General features: G+C 33.3%; 1 protein-coding gene across 1 annotated transcript in view; it reads left to right on the forward strand.

Moving 5' to 3' along the window:
* The window catches only part of LOC145258153 (cubilin-like), a 409766-nt gene that overhangs the window by 319983 nt on the left and 65358 nt on the right, over positions 1-24425 (forward strand). The window contains exons 47-52 of the mRNA XM_080115944.1: positions 4258-4464; positions 10944-11087; positions 13159-13331; positions 19434-19599; positions 21657-21842; positions 23762-23911. Of these exons, the coding sequence (XP_079972070.1) occupies positions 4258-4464; positions 10944-11087; positions 13159-13331; positions 19434-19599; positions 21657-21842; positions 23762-23911 (1026 nt within the window). The remainder of the gene's footprint in view (positions 1-4257; positions 4465-10943; positions 11088-13158; positions 13332-19433; positions 19600-21656; positions 21843-23761; positions 23912-24425) is intronic.

The raw sequence follows: 24425 nt of genomic DNA on the forward strand, positions 1-24425 counted from the left end.
TAAAACAATTCTACATCTTTTATTGTCAAAACAATTCTACATCTTTTATTGTTAAAACAATTCTACATCTTTTATTGTTAAAACAATTCTACATCGTTTATTGTTAAAATAATTCTACATCTTTTATAGTTCAAATAATTCTACATCTTTTATTGTTAAAACAATTCTACATCTTTTATTGTTAAAACAATTCTACATCTTTTATTGTTAACATAATTCTACATCTTTTATTGTTAAAACAATTCTACATCTTTTATTGTTAAAACAATTCTACATCTTCTATTGTTAAAACAATTCTACATCTTTTACTGTTAAAACAATTCTACATCTTTTATTGTCAAAACAATTCTACATCTTCTATTGTTAAAACAATTCTACATCTTTTACTGTTAAAATAATTCTACATCTTTTACTATTTAAACAATTCTACATCTTTTATTGTTAAAATAATTATACATCTTTTATTGCTAAAACAATTCTGCATCTGTTATAGTTCAAATAATTCTACATCTTTTATTGTTAAAATAATTCTACATCTTTTACTATTAAGACAATTCTACATCTTTTATTGTTAAAATAATTCTACATCTTTTATTGTTAAAACAATTTTACATCTTTTATTGTCAAAACAATTCTACATCTGTTATTGTTAAAACAATTCTACATCTTTTATTGTTAAAACAATTCTGCATCTTTTATTGTTAAAATAATTTTACATCTGTTATTGTTAAAACAATTCTACATCTTTTACTGTTAAGACAATTTTACATCTTTTATTGTTAAAACAATTCTACATCTTTTATTGTTAAAACAATTCTACATCTTTTATTGTTTAAACAATTCTACATCTTTTACTATTAAAACAATTCTACATCTTTCATTGTTAAAATAATTCTACATCTTTTATAGTTCAAATAATTCTACATTTTTTATTGTTAAAACAATTCTACATCTTTTACTATTAAAACAATTCTACATCTTTCATTGTTAAAATAATTCTACATCTTTTATAGTTCAAATAATTCTACATCTTCTATTGTTAAAACAATTCTACATCTTTTACTATTAAGACAATTCTACATCTTTTATTGTTAACATAATTCTACATCTTTTATTGTTAAAACAATTCTACATCTTCTATTGTTAAAATAATTCTACATCTTTTACTATTAAAACAATTCTACATCTTTTACTGTTACAACAATTCTACATCTTTCGCGGAGAAAAAAGTTCTACATCTTTTGCCATGAAAAGAGTTCTACATCTTTTTCCGTGAAAAGAGTTCTACATCTTTTTCCGTGAAAAGAGTTCTACATCTTTTACTGTTAAAACAATTTTACATCTTTTGTTGTGAAAAGAGTTCTACAGTTTTTTTTTTCGGTTAAAAGAGTTCTACAGCTTTTCCCGTAAAAAAAGTTCTACATCTTTTTTGGTGCAAATTTTATCCGAGGCAATAAGTTTACATCACATTTCATGTACCTTTTGTTATTCACAGAGGTACAGTTCTCATGTTTTTAAGAGTCTCTTAGCTGCTGTGTTTTCAGAAGACACTATCTTGTGTAGTACAGAAGACATTATCACCATCGGCAATTTGTCTTCTGTTACTCTACAGCCACAGTTGACCAATGTTCGGCTTATCTAGCAATTAAAGATTTTGACAACATTAATTTATGTCAAGGTTGTCGTCTTGATCTTCTTACCTGATATTTCTAAATGGTCACACACCTGTTAGTTCCCGGACTCAACAGAGCCTAACTTGGTAGAATCACTGTATCACCGGGATTATATGATATCTTCTACCAGAGCATGTAAAATTTGTTGTCACTTTTGAAACAAATTTTGTTCCATTTAAGCCCTTTTAATACGACCCATCACTTCAGTTAAGTAAACTGTATTTGTTCATGTTTTTGAATTACTTATAGGTAAGGGTTCCATCTCTTAAATTTTTTAAAGAAGTATCCGTGAGAGAATATGTAACGTTGTCCGGGAACCAACACATTGTATGCTCAGTTTTCAACTCATTTTTCTTTGTTGTTGTTTTATAACGACATTTATTCTCTCACTCTCCTGCCACGCATAACTTCTCGTTACGACTTTGACGCCATCCACATGATCGTTTTCTCCAACGCTCTCCACGCCTATCACGTGACCTAGAATGTTATTTCGTTCGGTGCTCCACGTCTCTCCCGTGATCACCCTCTTTCTCATTTTGATAGCTATTTTGGTACTTCTGCAGTTTAAAGCCCGTTTTTCCGTGAGTCTCGCTCGCTTATGCCCGGCAGACGACTGAAACCGCTGGATTATATCGAGTGAACGGAAGTCAATAATAATTTTAAAAAACGAACAAAAAAAAGAAAGAAAATGAATAAAACAACCTACCGTAATAATTTCATAAATTTTACCGTTTTATTTATTTTATGGTAACTGTGTTTTTTCTGGGGGGGGGGGGATTTTTCCCGGTAATAAAAGTTTTTCTTTGAATTAGTGAATAAATAACTTTTTGTTTGTGTATAAAAAGTTATTTTGGTATGTTTTTAAGACCTGCCCCAGCCTAGTATACTCACTCTTAACCTCCCCATGTCAAGAACAACTTTCGGAATAAACACCATCAACCTCATGTTAAGAACGGCTTTCGACGTTGGACGTTTTTATTCCGAAAGCCGTTCTTAATATGGGGAGGTTCGGAATGTTTATTCCAAAAGCCGTTCTTAACATGGGTAGGTTGTCAGTGTTTATACGACACTGGTGCAATGATACTCTGTCTTTTCTTTTCTTTTCCTTTTAAACTCTTTCTTTTCCTTTTTTTTTTCTTCCAATTTCTATCGTCTGCTCGCTCGCTTTTTGCTCTCTTTGTCTCTTTTTGCTCACTTTTATAGCGGTTGTAGCTAGTCAGGTATTTTGGGTGAAAATTTGGCAAGGGGGAACCATAGATTGGAGTTCAGTCGGGCACTTGCCATAAAAATATCGATAGAGCAGAGACAGGCTCGCAATGTCTCTTCTGTGGGAAAGAGGTTGCAGGGAAAAGAAAATGGCATCAGATAATAGGTTTTGAAGCCGGTTTTGAGGTCTATCAAGGCTAGATAGAGTGCGCTGAACATCTCCTGACCAGATGTGACAACAGTACTCCATTTTAGGGCGTACCTGGCTCTCATACAAATAGAGTATTGCATCGGCAGTAAGATACCTGCTGGAGCAGTAGAGTGATCCAACCATTATTCCAACGATCTCGACAACAGATTTGATGTATGTGTTCCATTTCAGATTAATGAGATTTAAACCAGTGTTAATAGAAAAAATATTTTGATTGTCCGAATGTGAATGTTTATTTTAACTTAAGAATAAACTTTTTTATATAACCATAACTTCAGTCATGTAAGCTAGCTTTACTTTTCAAAGTTTTCACTATTGCACTGTCAAGTACGTCCTAGGATGGAGTACTGTTATCACATCTGAGCAGAAGCTGCTAGGAGCACCCTATCCTGCCTTGACAGGGTTCAAGACAGATTTCGTAATCTTGTAAGTAATGCCCTTTTCTCTTTTCTTTAACCTCTTTCCAATACAAGAGACGTCACAAGCCTGTCTCTATAGTTATTTTCATGGCAAGAGTCCGACTGAGCTCCAGTCTCCAATCTGTAATCTCCCCTCGCCAATCTTTCACAAAAACATTCGTCTAGCAAAACCCACTATCAATAATTTCCCCTGCTCTCTATCAGTGCCTAAATCCAAACGTGGATTCCATCATGAACAAAGCTTGCTTTCCTAGAACTGCCCGCCTATGAAAATCTGTTCCGCTAGTGTGCTTTCCATTCCAGCTGACTACAATATTGTTATCTTCAAGTCCAACGTAAACAAGTTCCTATTGAATCACCCTCGTAAATAATCTAATCATATCAAATTTCCACCACAAGCGATTACTATGCTAGTGTCCCAATGACTACCATACATACATTAACCCTTATCCTCGAGTGACTTCCGGGCCTTGATATGTGGTGACCCCTTTATAAAAAATATGTTTTTATTGCATTAAAAAATTTGGCTTTTTTAAGTTACTAAAGAGGTTAGAGTTGCTCAGAATCATAGACCTGTCTTTTTTTAATTATTTATTTTATGGAAATCGCTTCAGACAGAGTATGAAGCCACTTGATCTAAGAAGTGGCACCGGTATTACAACTAGTAAGCATGAGTAATTCTATGGTACGTGGAATTTGTATCGTCTTTTCCACTTTTTTTTTTGGTTTTGTTTTTTTGTCTTTTTAGCTAAATGTGGTGGGAAAATAACAGCCCCACGTGGACGCATCAAAAGTTTGAATTATCCAGGGAATTACGACAACAACTTGGACTGTAAATGGACAGTCAGTGTTCCCGAAGGTCATTTCATTTCCTTGGTCATGTTAGATTTTAAAGTAGAGGAATCAGTGAATTGCACAGCAGACTATCTTGAAATCAAGGAAAACGTGCCGGAAGGTAAGAATAAAGTCATTTCAATTTCTACTGAACGGGTAAGAAATGTCAATAGAAATATGTTCCTTCCATTTTCTGTTGGGAGTGTTGCAAAAAAAAAAAAAAAAAAAAAAAAAAAAGAAAACGTGCTATGATCATGCTAATTTGTATTTTGGAAGGTACAAAAAGAAAACGTATCAAAAGGAAAGAATGTGCTTGTGGCGACTCTAGTGAAGATGTTTCGTAGGTTTCGTAGTGAAATAGACTTCATTTACAAGCTCAAAGCTGATTGGTGCAGGCACGCAACTTATTTCCCAGTTTGCTCAATCATTCGCCATGTCTCAGGCGAGTTGAGCACGTGACGAAGTAAACCCAAACAGCTCTCTCTCTCTCTCTCTCTCTCTCTCTCTCTCTCCTCTATACATTTAGAACTGACAAAGAAACACATACATACATACATACATACATACATTTAAACAGACAGGTGAGATTTATATTATATAAGATGGAGGAATACAAAAAGAAATTATTCCAATTTGTATTACGATGTTTCAGATTCGGGAAACGATGAAGATTGAAAAAGTATAACTATCAAAAGACGAGGCTATTATTTAATAAAAATCTAATGTACCGTTATTGAGGCGTTCATATGTACGTCGTGTTATTGTGAGTTGTGTTACTAAATGAACGTAGTAGTGGGGTTCTTTAGTATCAGAACCATGTGTTACTCTTACAGTCTATTTACGCATCGTGATCATCTAAGTCTGTTGTGTGTCAGACATAATTACATAAACACATACATGTATTTCGACATACCTCATCAACTTTTCAACTGCGTCGTTGATCTTTTGGTCCACCTGGGAATTTCATCTGTTCTTGGATGGAAGCTAAAACCTGTGGACAAATGCATTTCAGCTCTAAGACGATGATTGATTTTTATATAGTATTTTTTAATACTTCCTGGGTGCCGATCGCTGAAGAATGGAAAGTGAATATCTTTGCTTGCGGGTTTCTCTTCGTCTCCAATTCGAGACACGTCAGCTCCCTTCCAAACGAGGAGAGACAGCCGTTAACCCATCCGTCCTGCTCGGCGTTCAAATTCACTCATCTATTTTCTCAGCTAACCAGAACACGTGACAGAAAGACACATACTTCCGATGCAAATATCTTCCGGTGCAACTTGTCCAGTTTACAACTCATCATGTTTTGACAACGTTTATCAAAACATAGCTTCACATCTCATCTCTTGTTTACTTCCAATTAGATAGATAGATAGATAGATAGATAGATAAACAGATCCAAAGATAAATAGATAGCTAGATCGATCCATAGATAGATAGATCGATAATTAACACTTTTAACCCTGCTATTATCTAACACAAAGAAGCAGCAAATTGAGGCACGTTCTACTTGTGAACCTGAATTATTAGCGCTCTCTCATTCTGCTTTAGAAACCGTATTTATAAAGGCCATTCTAAAAACCGTTTTAAAACTAGAATAAACTAAATACATCGTAGTAATTAATTGCGATAATCCAGCAAGTATAGCCTTGGCAGAAAACCTGGTAATTCACTAATGATCTAAGCATATAGGTATTAACAAAAATTTCATAAGAAATGGAGAATAAAAATAAAATCCATTATTGTAAGCTACATAGAAACAGAGCAACTAATAGCTGATATATTTACAAAACTAAAACTAAAAAGCCTTTTTCCTAAACGTGTTGGATTTTGACTTTAAATAACTTTATTTTCAGAAGTCCAGACAAATTCGTCCTGGATAAGACGTAAAACTGCATCCATTTTGCATACTAAGTACGCAACCAATATCAAAAATTTTACTAAACAAAAAACACTTTATTGGAATTTTCTTTCTTCTATTTTTTTTTTACAAATACGTATTATATGTATGCATGTACTTACGCATATCTTTTTTTTACAAAATTAAAATTACATTTTTAAGGTATAATGTAAATAAAATGGATTCGTTTTTATCTTTTTACACATCCTTACTTTCTGTGACATTTGATCAGAATTAATTTCTTGTTTTTATTTTGTTTTAATTTATCTTTTTTTACACATTTTTTTAAAACAAATTAAAAATTGAAAAGACTTTTCTATTATACCAAAAAAGGGGAGGTGCAATATTTTTCTTTTAATGATTACAAAAAAATTGGAAGGTTTTATTTATAGACAAGAGTGATAGGAACTGACCAATCAAATGGAACGACGCTTTGCTATCAACTAATCAGAAGCCAGCATATGAATTACAAAATATTTGGTATTTGTTTTCATATATAAAGGAAATTTCACAGTGTATAAGGATTATTCGATACTGGAGATATTTACAATCGTACCCACTTTCCAAAAGAGGGGAGATATAACATGAGAAATATTTGGAATCAAGTCTCCTCTTGCTGTTATTTCAGATCATTTGAAACCATAGCAGCAGGTTTTAGTCTCCCCTCGATCAAGCTCAGAGGTTTTGGGCATATATATATATATATATATATATATATATATATATATATATATATATATATATATATATATATATATATATATATATATATATATACATATACAGTGATGATCATATTTATTGGCACGGTAAAATAAAAGTTAAATTTTGTCTAATAAATTCTAAAAAAGGGATTAAATTAAAGAAAATAACAAAGTATATTATGTATTTTTAACTGGCCTTTCCGATGCAGCAATCGGATTTTAGAAAAAATAAATAACAAAGGAACAACAAACATAATTGCAAAAACCCTTGTTCAAAATTATTGGCACGGCTTTGTTTTTCTTTTAGTATCAGTATAATATCAATCAATTTCCGGTTTACGTGCTTTCTGAACTTTTTTATAGCCATGGTATGCTTGTTTAACGCTAATTCAGTGAATAATTTTTTTCAGATAATTTTTAGATAGCGATTTATTTAAACTATTATAAGTGACTAAATTATAATTTTCAATCGCCATGGTTAAAACTAAGGAACACAGCGAAGACGTCAGGAAGCTTGTTGTAGCATGCCATACTAATGGGGAGGGCTATGATAAGATTTCAAAGAAGCTAAACCTTCCCAAATCCACTGTTAGAGCCATAATAAACAAGTTCAAATCGCAAGGCCACGTTGAGTTTAGAGGGTAGAGGGAGAAAAAGGATTATTTCCCCAAGAGATGAACGGAAAATTGTTCGACAAGTAAAACAAAACCCAAGGATCTCTGTTGGGGAGATTGTTGATGAACAGAGCACCTCTGGAGTGAATGTATCTCGACATACAGTTGGTAGAGTTTTGAAGAGAGCTGGTTTAAAAGCATGTCGTCCGAGAAAGACTCCCTTATTGAAGCCTATGCACCTGAAAGCAAGGCTAGCCTTTGCAAAACGTCATATTGATAAAGATGTTGCATTCTGGAAACGTGTTCTATGGACTGACGAAACGAAAATAGAGTTATTTGGCCATAATAAAGTGTCTTATATTTACAGAAAATCTGGCGAAGCTTTCCTGCCTAAGAACACCATACCCACAGTGAAGCACGGTGGAGGCAGTTTGATGTTTTGGGGATCCTTTGCTGCCTCTGGACCAGGGCGACTTGTTAAGGTCACAGGTAGCATAAAAAAGGAAGATTATGTTAAAATATTGGATGAAAACCTGAAAGACTCTGCTAAAGAGCTCTCACTTGGTCGTCGTTGGTGGTTCATGCAAGATAATGACCCAAAACATTCGGCTAAACTGACTAAGAAATGGCTTGAGGACAATCATATTAATGTTTTGGAGTGGCCATCACAAAGCCCAGACCTTAATCCAATTGAAAATTTATGGAGAACATTAAAATTGAGGGTAATGCAAAGGAAGCCTAAGAATCTTATTCAATTGGAGGATTATTGTCAGGAAGAGTGGGCTAAAATTACTACTGAAGAGTGCAACAACTTGGTTGTAAACTATGAAAAGCGACTGAGGAAGGTAATCAAGGCCAAAGGCTATACAATTGATTATTAAATAAATCGTGCCAATAATTTTGAACAAGGGTTTTTTGCAATTATGTTTGTTGTTCCTTTGTTATTTATTTTTTCTAAAATCCGATTGCTGCATCGGAAAGGCCAGTTAAAAATACTTTGTTATTTTCTTTAATTTAATCCCTTTTTTAGAATTTATTAGACAAAATTTAACTTTTATTTTACCGTGCCAATAAATATGATCATCACTGTATATATATATATATAAGGTTAGAAGAAGGTAATCTTGCACTTACAATTGTAAAGTAAGCAGTCGTTCTTAAAGGATTTTCGTCTTGGCATATGTTGTATTTCTTGGGTGTGCCCTCCCCAGACTGGTTGTTATTGTTGTCCATCCTTGCATTCCTAGCCTTGAGGCCTGGAGGGGCATAGGTCATCCACAACTTTGTAAATGCTTTTGTAGCAAGGAGTTCTTTTTTCGGGGTGAAGGTTCTGGCCCCACACCCAACCTTCCCAGAGGGTACATACAGCACCTAGCCTTCCTAAATGGTCACCCATCTGGTACTGGCCAGGCTCACCGTTGCTTAACTTCGATTATCTGGCGAGAACTGGTGTGTCAATGTGTTTGTGCCGTACTTGCTATTCTTGTGCTTGCTGTATTATTAGAATTTGGCATTTCATAGAGACTAACTTTATCACTTTAAATAAGCGGGAATGTTTTCGATATTCATGTATGATCGATAATTGAAAAAAATCTGATGAAAGAAGGAACAGGCGATTTTGACCAGAGTTAACACCTTATACAACCTAACATCACGAGTGGATTTCACCGATTTCAATGACAATAAAAGTATGGGCACGTGAAACATTCATTGATCATCATTGGTTAAGAATTTTAAGACATGTTAATGTGAAACGCTTTATTTTTTCCGGTAGGGCGTGTCTTTGGGAAGTTCAGACTTCAGAGGAAGCAATTGATTTTAATAAATCCTGTTCCATTCTGTACAGAAGAAGGAAGGAGTAGAAAAAAGAAAGGATGAATGGAACAAAATGGAAAGAAAGTAGCTTAGCCAATCATTTGCTCGTCTCACTTGCCTACTAGTAGCCAACATATCCACATATAATCCGATGCTGGATTTGTTATTTATAAAACTAATTATTTTTATACAGAGGAAGAAAGGATAGTTCTTTGCAGTTGTTGTAATAAGACAAATTCTTGCTGTGGATGTCCTATAGGAAAGAACCAGACATTCGAGTTCAGTCAAACCTTCCATGGAAATAACGATGGAGCAGAAAAAGAGTAGCAATGCCCGTTTTGTATAAAACTACACAAAACCTAATTGAATGTTTAGCTACTTTAAGAAATCGTTTGTTTTTTATTTTTGTTTGTCGATTGTTCCACGGTTTATCCAATTTTTGAAATAGCCTTCATTTTAGAAATTAAAAAGTGGACATAAAAAAGTGAAAGCTTAAAATGTTCTATTTAAAAAAACAAAATGAAAAAAATTGAAGAAATTTAAATTTTAATTTCTAATTAATAAATAGATTTTAAGTTATTATTTAGATTTTTCAGACTATTGTTCTCGTCTTGGATAAGATGAAAGATGCCTTTAATGCATGGTATCAGGCGGAATCAGTTTATTTAATGTCTCTGCATTGAATCATCGACAGCCTTCTGAAATTACCAGAGTAATGAAATTATTATTATGTCAATAACGAACATTATTAATGTAAGAGTTGAAATTATGCTGCTCATTGAGCCGCTCTTATTTATGCTACCTTTCATGAGTTGATGGAGAAGACTTAGAATGAATGTGGCGGGGACGTAAGCAGAGAAAATTTAAAAGCCAATCAGATGTGCTGAAGTTTACAGCGTATTTTTAGGATTATGACTTTGGGGTGGAGACAATAGCTTTGAAAATTTCAGCTGTTTTTATTAGCTTTGTATGACATCAATCATCCTTATGATTCCAATTTCTTTTAAGCTAAACCATGTGAGTATCACAAATTCGAAAAAAAAAGTTTATTGATCATTGCTTTTACTATGAATTACTCACTTGGGGTTCTCACCATCAGTCTTGACCAGCGTTCGCTCACTGTTGAAACTGATGAAATCTGATTGACAACACATCTCCGCAGCTCGTATTATTTGGAGTCATCAGACTGCTGTTCTAATCATGTCAAACTCTGAAAATTGCACAAAATTTCGTATGGTACCCTTTATTTTATCCATGAGAGTAATATGCACTTGTTCCGTCAGCCATAACTGGGTAGTAAAAGTCATAAGTATTTTGCAATTGTATTTTGAGTGTAACTTATATTAAGGATTGAACCTTCACCCTCCAGAGAATATAATTTTTACATTTGAATTTTACCAAGTACTCTATCCACTGCACCATGGGTTCTTGCAAACAGTAGTCCGAAGAATCCAAATAATACGAATAATCAATCCTTATCTCAAAAAATCAGAAATGAGATTTTAAATTGTACTCAACAAGCATCCACATCATAATCTAATCTGATGTTGATAATTTCTTTATTTTACAGGTGATGGCATTTTGTTCCGTGGTTGTGGCCAAAACATTCCAAATCAAATCCGGTCAAGCGGGAATGAAGTTGAAATTACGTTTAAAACCAATGAATACCATGTGGAGCAAGGATTTTCTTTGAACTTCACAAAAAGCATTGAAGGTAAGTGTGATAGAAGTTGTTTTCAACTTCTAATCTTCTCTTTCCTTATAAAGCACTGTCTGCCAAGCTCCAGCTTCTGTCACATCACCACAGTATTGCATCCCTGTGTTCCGATGAACTTGCTGTACTTGTAACCTCTAAACGACAAAACTGTCTCATTTGAAAAGCAGCAAAAACCTGCCTCTTCACTGTAGAAGTTCTTTAATGCTGAAAAACTTTTACTCTAATAGCTTCTTTCTTCTGACAGCTTGCCTTTCGAACTCCTTGTTTCCCCGAATGTACAAACATGCAGAAAATTAAATGTAATGTGAACAACCGTCTTGTTGCCTAACTCCACATATAGGCTATCCTACTGTAAATCCGCACTCAATGGCAATATGCTTTAGGTTGGGCTAAATCTGTACTTTTATAAAAAATGAACTTAAGCTGTTTATGTATGTGTGTGTGCGTGAGTTCATTCCATATGAACTCCGAAACAGCTGGGTCGATTTTTATGAAATTTCACATAAATATAGTTTATGTATTTGGCAGTGTTCTTGGATAGGTTTTGTATTGGAATGTTTTCGATATTCATGTATGATCGATAATTGAAAAAATTCTTATGAAAGAAGGAACAGAAGATTTTGATAAAAGTTAACAACTTATACAACCTAACATCACAAGTGGATTTGAGAAGTTTTATTACCACACAAGCAAAAAGACCCAGCAAATCAAAACTAAGTTTTTTGACAAGACAGGGGCGCGTTCGAAATTAATGTTTTTGTTTAGAGCACAATTGAAGCATGATACTTGACATGTGAATTTTAAACTTTAATTCAAACCATTTTATAAAAAAAATCATTTTATAAAATCAACAGTAGGTTCTCTACAGTGCAATGCAAACTACAATCTATTGTAAACTAAGTCACTATGGAGAGGCATATGAAGCTTACTTTCGGTGCAGAGTCCTTAACTGGAGCAGGCAATCAATCGATTTGATTGAAAAATGGACGATTTCACCGATTTCAATGACAATAAAAGTATGGCCACGTGAAATATTCATTGATCATCATTCAATCCCGGGCAACGTTGGGTCTCCCTGCTAGTAGACAAGTAAAAAAGGAAAATTATAAATTTTGGAACAAAAGGGGATAAGGGATTCAAATGTTGGCTACAGTTAGTTTTATGGAAAAGGAGTAAAGGATGCTGGAAGACCTTTCAGGTAGTTCCAATGTTCGTGAAATTTTAATAATTAGTATTAAACATTAATCGCTGTGGCAGAACTACCTGTCTGATCCATACACAAAAAATAGCGGAAGACAAGGCCTTAAGGCGAGGAACTGTCAATCTGGAACCCTCAACCCATCAGACAAAAGTCAGCCCAATCCAACTGCACTGGCATATATGGCACTCAAGCACTCCACAGTGCCCAGTTTAGGGGGGATGGGATGTGGCAGGAGGAAGGAAAACGGCATTCATTGTCCTAGTCAGGAAACAAGGTCGACCACTGGGTGATTCTGTCGAGTCCCTGTGATAGCACCTCTGCGCCTGGCTAATAGGCAAAAAAAGGAGTATGAAAGACAGAGCCTAAATTCCTTTAAAAAAAATGAAGTAAAGAAAAACGAAAAGAAACTGAGACATGTGCATGGAGTATTATGTTTTTCTAAACGGTTCACTTCTTGTACGTAAAAAAAAAAAATACTCAAGCTGAGATCGAAACCAAAACCTAAAGACAGCTTGCCATGGTCTTTAAAAGGTGTTTTTAAGCCTACTTATTCTTAACATAATGTGAACGATTTGCACATGCGCATTTGTGAAACAGTTAGCAAACATAAAATGTGATGACCCGCAAGTACCAATTTTTAAATTTGGATCCTATTAGCATCCCGTTTCTTTTTTTTTGGATAAAAACCAATTTAAAAGTTTTCTGCGTGTCTGAATATCCTATATACCAAATCTCAAGTCTGTAGAGCAAAAATTCGTTAAGTATATAGGTTGAAAAGTGTTCTCAAATGCACACACGCACATTTTCATTTTTATAGCTGCATATAGATTTTATTATCTTTTTTTGTTTATTTTTTCAATATTTCAGAATGTGGTGGAACTTTAGAAAATGACGCTGGAACAATCACCTCTCCAGGATATCCTACACGTATAAAAGTGCCGCGTACATGTATTTGGCAGATACGAGTGCGTCCTGATCGAAGTATAACGTTTCATGTTACAGACAGACGCTCCATGACTTGTTATCAAGGTGTTCTAGCTGTAAGTAAAAACAATCAACAAAAATGCTTTTCTTTGACGTAATGATTTCGATGAGATAATTGTTTTACAGTTGTGGCACTAGTGACTCCCTTTCCACGTGGTGAAGTACCATTAATAAAAATATTCTCTTCCTTTGACGGAATGGTCATTATTGACCAGCCATGGCACTCTTCACAAATCATAGTCAGCGACTCCAATTCTGCGCCATTTAGCCGTGCTAATGTTTGCAATGTCCTTCACGTTGTCTGGCATTCTTATTTTTGGTCTATCACAACCTTTTTTGCCAGGAGTTATACCAAAGAGCAGAGCTTTTGTTAGACCGTCTGTTCTGGCCACATATCCAAATAATCGCAAATTCCTGTCATTAATGTTATTCAGCAGTCTTCATCATGATCCAATTTTCTCCAGAATCCATTCGTTTGTACGTTTGTCCATCCAGTTTACGCGAAGAACTCTACGGTAGCACCACAATTCAAGAGCAGCAATTTTCCTCTTGTCGATTTTTTTCAAGCCTCAACATTCTGCTCCGTATGTTGCTATTGAGAATACCAAGGCTTGCAGGAGTCGTATCTTTGTGTTGTGAAATGGCTCTGTCTTTCCAGATGTTGGTTAGCGCAATCATTGCTGTCTTTGCCATTGCTATACATTATCTTCCTTCTTTGGTGTCATTTACTTTGTTTGTTAAAACTGCACCCAGGTAGTTAAAATCTACATTTTCTACATTTTAATTGCCCACAATCAGGTTTGCATCATTTGGTGCCTGTGTTACTTTTCTTACCTTTTGTTTTGCTGGCCTCCTGCAATAAAACCGAACAGCTAACCAAGGATTAATGGGGATTAAGCAGTTGTGGACCACTTGGAGTATTGATGGTCTTTGGTATTTGTTTGTATTCTGTAATCAATATCTAATTGAATCTTTTGTTTGGCTGTTGACAACTTCACAGAATTATGAGTCAGATCTTCATGAAGATAACATTCGAGATATATCTGTCGGCAAGTTCAAGAGTACAAGTGGTATAATGGATGTCAATGCTGACTATGAGATCAGTACTAAACTGCCTTAAACAACCTTAGGCTGGGTGTTCGTCTATACCCTATTCATGAACCCTGAGGTCCATCTCTTTCTATCTTTATTACTGGTATTTTTTCTTTCCACCTACCCCATTTTCTTACCCTACAAATTATCCAAACGCTTTCTCTATACCCTAAATACAGCGTTTAGATGAGTCTCCAGAATACACTATCAGCACCTCTGCATGAGAATAACATTTGTCCTAGCCTTCACCCCGCACTAAGACCACCTATCTGTCATTGTCGCAAAGAGTTTGTTTGGAGGGTCCTTGCTGTTTTCATTCTGACAGTTTCAATCATCAGCGTCTAAAAGGGGACAAACGCTGATTGGTCAGCAGCCATACCATCAACCGCATCACTGAATCCACACACTTTTACTATATGTGCACTCGTTTGTAAGTCTCTTGCAGGACTTAAATGCTATATGAGTCTGAAGCATGAATGAATTAAAACAATAAGCTGTTGGAACCTCATGCATCAAAATCGATAGATTGCAATATATATATTTTATTTACTTACTAGCGGGGGTTTGGAGATGTGTGGTTTTGGGTAAATCAAAACTCCGGCGGAGGGGGTTAAAATATTAAAAAAAAAATAGTTTTGGTAGGTGAGTATGAGGATCGAACCCGAACCCTTGTGGCAAAGTCGGAAATTAAAGTGTGAAAAAAAAACTGCGCCGTTAACCACTGGGCCACCGCGACATGCACCAAAAACACATTTGAATTTATTTATTTAACTATTAAAAACAGAATTGACACGTGGGCGCAATAAAAGTTTACTCTGCTGCTTCTATTTGACCTCATTCATGAGGTCAAATAGAAGTAGTGGAGTTAACTTTTGTTGGGTGTTTTTCCCCAAGATGTTGGGGAGGGGAAAACCAAGAAATTATGCCGACTTCAGATTCTTACCAAAGACTGTCACTCCGGATTTTAACCATATAATTTGGATACGAAATTCAATATACTTTTCATTTTGAACCAATATTAATTTCCCTTACTCTATCTTTTATAAACTTTTAAAACTTTTAATTATGAATTTCTATGCTTATTGTATTTAGCAAATTAGGTATAAGCCATTATAATTTTCTAAGATCTTCTCCTCTGAGGAGATGGGTATACATCGAAAACCTATAGGTTAAGAAGATAAACTTATGAATCGTATTTTTTTGGGTTGCATTTTTGAAACTTAACCATTTCATAGAATTTAAATTACTAAATTTTGATTTATTTGCTCTATCTAGTATATTAAGCAATTTTATTTAGTTGGGATTGTCTTTATAAAATATTACAGCCAATAGTATTTTGTAAGACCAATAATCACTGGATTTCCATACCTGTAGATCTAGTGCATTGCATTATTCTGAAGCATATATATATATATATATATATATATATATATATATATATATATATATGTATATATATATATATATATATATATATATATATATATATATATATATATACGTATATATATTGGATTTCCCGTCGATTTTAACGTATATATACATATACGTTTTGATATACATATATATATATATATATATATATATATATACACATACATACATACACACACACATATATATATATATATATATATATATATATATATATATATGTATTAGTGAAGCATATATATATATATATATATATATATATATATATACGTATATATATATATATATATATATATATATATATATATATATATATATATATACGTATATATATTGGATTTCCCGTCGATTTTAACGTATATATACATATACGTTTTGATATACATATATATATATATATATATATATATATATATATATATATATACACATACATACATACACACACATATATATATATATATATATATATATATATATATATATATATATATATATATATATATATATATGTATGTATTAGTGATTGGACGATTCCAATATTTTTCTCGATTCGAATACAATTACCAACTCCGATTCTTTAAAAATCTGTAAAGCTTTAACTATAGAGTTGCTATTTTTTCCCGGTTACTGTAAAAAAAAAAACACGTTAAATGTGCAAACATAAAATCATACTTTAGGATGATTTATTGACTTTAATTTTACTGGTAAATCAATAAATATTTAATATTTTATTATGACTTATTACCTAGGTCTATCTACGTGTTGAGCACTGTTGACGCAAATACTTAAAGTTTACGCATAAATTTATACTTTCGTATATTAATTTATGTGATTAAATGAAGGCATTTTTTCTTTTAAACTGGATTTTGCAATTGGAGATAGCACAACAAAAATGACCTGGAACAGTTTCAATAGAATACCTGCGATACCAGCACACTTCGCGACCCTGAAAAGGAGTCTATTTCAACTACTACTCCTCTGTCGGTAAAAAGACAGATCATTGCAAGAGATGGAGAACAGACTCCTTAAACCAAAGAGTTTGTGTTTCATTCCATAAAAGGCCTTCTTCAGGTTACGCTACGATCCCTTTTATAAACAAATATTTTTCTATGCGGCACCTACTGCTTAAAGGTTGTTATTCGTTTTCGCAAACGTTTTCCCTCATTGTTACCCAAAACCGCTGGTCATTCCAGTTAAATTAAGCAGTATAAGATTTTGTTTTTAAATAAAAGCACATAAAAATAACAATTAAAGAACTGTTTTTGGCATCGGAAAATATGTATAAATTGTTCTGATTCCCTTAAATGTTCCGATTTTTCTGATTTTCGATTCTGATTAATCGTCCTAATGTGTGTATATATATATATATATATATATATATATATATATATATATATATATATAATATCTTGATTGCAGAAATTCCCCTCTCGACCAAAGTACCATAGGTTTGCAAAAAGAGATGCCACATACAAATTTATTATGTCTAGACTATTAGCCACTATCTTATGTAACTTTAGAATGACATTTTAGACACATTTAGTCGTTATAATAAAATCCTACATTTCATCCTAGGAGCAACACTATCACATCGCAGTATTTCTAGAGGAAGTATTTCCTATTTTCCCTCTATATGTTAAGTGTTTCTATCGCCCCCAGTCAAGACCAGGAGGAAACATACACATTCTACAGACATTGTGCTTGTATCATTTGTAGCTGGATCATAAACTCATAGACACAATATAATCTTTTCTATTTCCCGATTTAAAAATAATAAATTCTCCTTTCTCAAATTCTATCCATTCTCATTGGCTGACAGCTGATAATTCGATTATTCTGGATACTTAATACATAAACGAACGCTCCAGAACTTTTCAAATATGGTGGCACTCTCTACAAGAGGCAATTGTTTAAAAAAAAATAAAAAACGTAATAACTGCTTATAAAGAGAAAATTAAATACTGGTAAACTTACACTTACCTATGCACACATTAACAATACGCCACTATCCCCCTAAAACAAAAATAAACCCTGAAAAAAATATGTACGGGTACCATTGTGTATTTTTCGCTTTTAGAGCGGCTTAACAAACCTTACACAGTGCTATTTTTTCTTGTTTTGCTTTGTTTCTTTTACTTTGTTTTATAACGGGGCGTTTTTATTTTTCATCGTTTTATACTTTATCTTATATTTAGGTTTAGTGTGGGCGAATTTAATTATTTACATATTTTCCTACGATTAGCTATATTTCCATGATGTTACGCATAGGTTTTTGACTATGCTGATTAAGAAAACCTTATTTATATTTAGTATATACAAGTAGTTTTCGAGATGACACTGTGCATACATTAATTTTGTTTAGATCTGGTATGTGTATAGTTAAATTTTTACATTATATCCATCTCCACGCTTTTCTTTAAAATGATGATTTCATAGGTTTTCGACTATGCTGATTAAGAAAATCTCATTTATATTTGGCAGATACAAATAGTTTTCCATGTATAAAGACCTGTATTATGCACCTTAAATCAGTAGCCTTTATATGCATGTGCAAGGAACAAATCTATTTCTATCCAACTGACAATGCCACCCCCAATTTTTTTTTTTGGTTTATAGTATTTGTAGATTTGTAGGTAGGTATCCTAACTACAATTATGAAGGTTAAATTTGGACCAAATATTTTGACACCTATCCTCACAAAATGGGGTGTATATTCTGATAGCCGTTCTTAACATGGGGAGATCGAGGGTGTCTATTTTGAAAGCCGTTCTTAACATAGGGAGGTTGGGGGTTTGGCAACAACAACAGCAACAACAACAACACCAACAACAACAACCGTACTTTAATTTTTTACGAAGAGGTGGGGGGCATGCTTCCACCGGGCAAAGCTGGTTGATGGGTCCTGCTAGTATATATATATATATATATATATATATATATATATATATATATATATATATATATATATATTATACAAATGCAGGTTAGTGATTGGAATACCGATTCTAGTTGTAAGAACTCCAACAAATATGAAGGTTTATAAAACAAAACAAAATATAAAGTTTTTATCAGTGAGAAATTATGCTATCATCATCCAAAATGGCCTTACCATGACTAGGGACCATGGTGAGCTTTAACGAGGCCACAACTTCCTGGGCAGGACCCAGCTAATGGACATGCTGTGTGTGTATGCTTGGCATCAAAACTGGCCCACATTGCACAATTCTCTCTTCCCAATCTTAAATTGAAGAAGACGTAATGAAATAAAATGACAACCCCAACAGATACCACAATTAAACTGGACAAGCACCCAAACAAAACCCTTTCGCCTTCACCCATGAGGCTTGCATTCACAAATATTCGTGGGCGTAGAAGTAATCTAGATGATTTCTTAGCATTAAGTGAAACAAACCTACCCTCCCCACTCCCTTCTAACTACTTTAACATGACAGGATATTACAACATTACTAGATTGGCCCTTTTAAAGCCAAATTTTGCAAATTTGGCCTTTTTTTATGCTGTTTGACCTTCAAAAATTGTATTTAGCCTTTTTTAAAGCGTAACGTACAGAATAACTAAGAAAGGAGCAAACAGAATATGATATTTGTATTTTTTTTTTCTTTTAATAGGTCTATGCTGGTTGGTCTGATTCCTCTTATGAATTGGGTCACTATTGTTTTCCACATTTCCCATCCACAATTCAACTTTCTAGCAACAAAGTTACAATAAAATTCTACAGCTTTGGATTCTTTCCTACCAAGTTCTCTATGCATTATGACTCAGACCAAGAACGCTGTAAGTATTTACTATATTATGCTAAAAGTAATTTAATCAACTTTTAAGTATCTACTTAAAATAAGTTAATCAACATCTGTTTCTCAAAGACTTTTTTCCCTATACATTTTAACTAACGTGGCATTTCCAGGGGCCATAAAAAATTGAAGTGTGTGTAACATATTTATATTAAACCCTCTCTCTCTCTCTCTCTCTCTCTCTCTCTCTCTCTCTCTCTCTCTCTCTCTCTCTCTCTGTACATCTCTCTATCTTTCCCTCTTTCTATCTCTTTTTTCACATCTCTCAAAGAATGAGTATATTTTATTTGTAATTTAGTTATTATATTATTCATCCGGGGCAACGCCGATAAAGGGGTTTGTTTTGCATTTGTTGACATTGATATATTCTATATATTAGACACGTAGAATACAAAGCAAAACAATATATTTTCAATTGTTTTCTAGAACATCAAACATGCAAACAGATAAAAATACCACACATTACGACCATGTAATTCCTACAGCCACCTACCTTGAAAATGCTGCTGTGAAACCTGACATAGTTATATGGAATAAGTCAGAAAGAGTGGCAACCTTGATTGAAGTGAGTGTCCCTAATGATGGAGGTCTGAACAGAGCTGAAAGAGAGAAACAGACCAAATACCAAGGTATCATTTTTGATATGAAAAGAAACTGGAATCTTAAGGAGTTATCAATCATATCAGTTATTATAGCTGCCACAGGGCTTATGAAGAAGAACCTGAAGTCCTACTTAACTAATATTCCTTGTGAACCAAGTGCAAAAGAGATCCAGACAATTGCACTTAAGGGAACGGTGAGGATACTAAAAAGAGCTCTCGGTTGGTTTCAATAAAAAGCAGGGCAATGTTGGCAGCTGGTTTGGCTGCCCCATATCCAGCATTAAAATCTTCAAAGGAAGAAAATTAAAAAAAAAAAAAAAAAAATTTATATAAAAACATTTTTTTCCTGTAATATTTACAATTGTTCTATTAAACATCATAGCATGCAACAAAAATATATATGCGTGAATATCTATGCAGTATTATGCATGTAGTATAGAATATAAAAAAAACAAAACAAATGAATAGTAAGGAGTTGTGTGGGGAAAATAGAAACGGACATACACATAACCTATCTCTGAAGTGCCCACGTGTCTGCTTGTCATGCGCGTTGGACAGGAAAAAGAAAAAGCAAGATGGCACCTGTGATATTTAACAGAAATGGTCTCATGTAATCTCGCGAGATTCATGTGGATGAGTGTAATATAAAGCAGATCGCTTGGAGGGGTTGGGGAGAGCTTTGGCTGTTCAGACGCTAAACAGGTGACGTTACAAGACAGACGGTTACTTAGTGCATTGGGATGAGTCACGGAGGTTCCAGTTAACAAGTTGACTCCTGGAAATTAACAGATTTCTGCACGCCACTATAAGTAACACCAATTAATTCTATTATGAGGAGGAATGGGGATTAAAATTTTATATACTCTGCACAAGGAAAAGAATCCCTGTGTGGCGGGAAAGTATAAGAAATACTACCATCGATACTACTACTACTACTTCTTATATGGTAATCACACCAATCATAACGCCCCCCACCCCACACACATACCTTTTTCTGTTTGCTATATTTCCGATACCGGCAATTATATCCATGCGGCGAAGTTCAACAAGTGTGTCTCTGATGCTATATTCTGGGATGTCTTCCCTTCGTCAGGGGGTGTGTTCGACTTTGAAACGTGCATGGCAGGTTTTATTATTATCTTTATTATATTTATTGTATGCGATACGTTTACAGAAATGAGTTAGTCGTTTAGTAACTTGCATAAGCTTACATAAAAACTTTTATTTTTACTGTAATATTATTATCACTTATTTTTGTTCAACATCATTGCATGTATCTAGTTTCATGCAGAGGCATTTTACCTTCCTCGTAATATTTCTCAGTACTAGGACTTATATTTGAATCTTTTTTGCATCAACATACTTCTGCACACCACGGTATGCAACACCGATTATGGGGGAGTAAGGTAAGATTAAAAATTATTTTGTTTTCTTTTAGTGTGTGGTGGTCAGCTTACCTCTTCGTCTGGAAACATCAGCTCGCCCAGTGTCGCACCTGGCAGAATTACTTTCTGCACGTGGTTACTAGAACCTCCCCTTAAGGTTAACATGACAACAGCTATCGAAGTTGATGCAAATATGGACGGAACTAATTGCGACACAAAGCTACTTCGCATTTATGAAGGTAAGGTCTTTTTAATCCGTCATTACATATAGAAAAATATCATTTCTATTATATATATATATATATATATATATATATATATATATATATATATATACATTATTTTTTCAATAAATATTAATAGTTTTTTATATCTACAAATACTAGTATTGCATACTTACGTAATCTTACTTATCGCAGGAAGTGATAATTACTGCTGGTCGGGAGATTCTAACACAATCAACAAAGCCAACTTTGGCTTTGCTGTTAATGATTATTATTTTTGTTATTGGTTTTATTATTTATTCATGCTTTTTTTGTGTGTGTGTGTTTGTGTATGTGTGTGTGTGTGTTGTTATCCTTAGGTAAAGTTTATTTTGTGCATACATACGTTTGCTATTTCACTTCTACAGTTTAATAGATTTGGGGGTTCTTTAAAGTTTAGGATAGCTAATTTCTCATTCAAACATAGTCTACACGGGTCATCTAAGTTTCTACATGTGCTAGGCTGCTGTACTATTTTGCACATTACTATTAACAATCGTTCACTTCCCTTGAGCTCTTAGTAGTGATTCGCTAATGCCATTTTTATTTGGTAAATGTTGACAAGGTTCAAAACTCTCAGCTAGTAATAAGCATCACTTCCTACACTGATGATTACGTAAGCATGAAACACTAGTGTGTGAAGTTATAAAAATTATTAATACTTTTTATAAAAAAAAATAGAGGTATGAATCCTCTGTAAGAAGATTAAATTTGAACCCTAATTTAGTGAATTAAAAAAAATCGGTCAAATAGCATATATTCATCATTCCAAACTTCCTTTTTGTAGAATACTTTCATAACCGCTGATTATGCCAAGCAGCTTACTCAGCTTCATAACTACCTAAATTCACTTCCATTTAAAGATTAATTCTCAATGGCTGAGAGGAAAATATTTAATATCTATCTCCGTAAGTATACTTTGATAATTATGTTTCAGTTTGAAGAAATATCGTATAATAAAATTATGGGATGTTCGTTCACGCCTGACCTCCATAGAATGGAAATATGTCACAAAGTTTAACAGCGTTTTTTAATATAGATCCAGAGAATATTGTGATAAGTGTTTCAGTGTGAACAGGTATGGTATAATAAATTATGGGGTTTATCTATTTTATTTTTACTTTCATCATATTTTGCTTTGGTTTTGATACCTCCAAATTCGAAGCTATCTCTTTACAACCCTTCCTTTTCATAACCTATTATACTTTCATAAATCAGAGTCCATTTTCTTTAGGCTGTTTTTGAACCCAGTTAACGACGGGTACTTTTGCTAGTATATATATATATATATATATATATATATATATATATATATATATATATATATATATATTCAGTAATGTGATTGATAATTTAAAATTCAAATTAGAATTAAATTAAAAATCCGTTTCACAAGAAGGAACAACAACAAAGTCAATAATTTGTACGATCGTTTCGGAAAACAATGTTTTTATTGTGGTAGACATTAAGCCACGAACAATAATTTTTACATATAGTATTTAAAAAAAAAAACAAAGTTTCCTCATCAGCAAAAGTATTGGGAAGGGTTTTTAATATATGTAAAAGACACCATAAATAAACCTAGCATTAAAAGTAAGGCAGATGTATCTTTTAATTCTTTGCCTTTTGAAATCAGCAATTAAGATCAAATCATTCATATGGATGTTTATTGTAGCTTTTCAACTTATATATATATATATATATATACGTATATATATATGTGTGTGTGTGTGTGTGTGTATGTGTGCGTGTGTGCATATTTTTCATATGTGTATATACGTGAGATTTATTTGTAGCTGGTTTAACCACTATTTCATAATACCTTCTCTCTAATCTGCCATATGAGTTTTTTGACTAATGTCTGGCTATCTAACATGTTTATCGATTCTTTGTAGGAGTGGACAAAAAAGGGACACCAATAGCCAAAATTTGTTCGCAAACAAAACACAAGTGGATTATGTCGCCAAGTCCATCGTTGTTTATTTTGTTCCAAGACAAAAATGGATCTAACAGTGACCGATTCACACTTACTTACAATTCCTCAGGTAAGAAATCTGCACTAATATTTTAATAACATACTAGCTGTCCGGACGCAGCGTTGCTCTGTCTTTATTTGTTTCACGGTTATTTTGTCCTTTTGTTTCTTTTTCTCCTAAATTTTATATTTTTGTTCTAATAGAAGAGATGAAGACAGAGTTACGTACCCTTTTTTTCTTTCCTTTTTTTTTCTTTCGAAAATCGTATTTTCTTGTTCGTAACAAAGGGAAGTAAGTCTGTAATGGACGAATGTATAGTTAATTTTCTTTTTAAAAAATGGCGGCTATACAAAAGTACTTCTGAACCGATAGATTATTTTCTAGAAAGAAATTATATTTTATTTTTCTTAACACGAACTAACGTTCAACAAAATAAAATGGATAAGAATAAAAAAAAAAATATTGGTAGTGGTTGTGACCTAAAGAGTCATACGTAGGTTTACAATATAGAGAGAGGGAGAGAAAGTTGGAAATAATTTCAAATATAGTCATATTTACATCATGTGCCATAAAATATAAATTA

The sequence above is a fragment of the Euprymna scolopes genome, chromosome 33 (assembly GCF_053919585.1).
Source record: "Euprymna scolopes isolate OS-2025 chromosome 33, ASM5391958v1, whole genome shotgun sequence".
Classification (NCBI taxonomy): Eukaryota; Metazoa; Mollusca; class Cephalopoda; order Sepiida; family Sepiolidae; genus Euprymna; species Euprymna scolopes.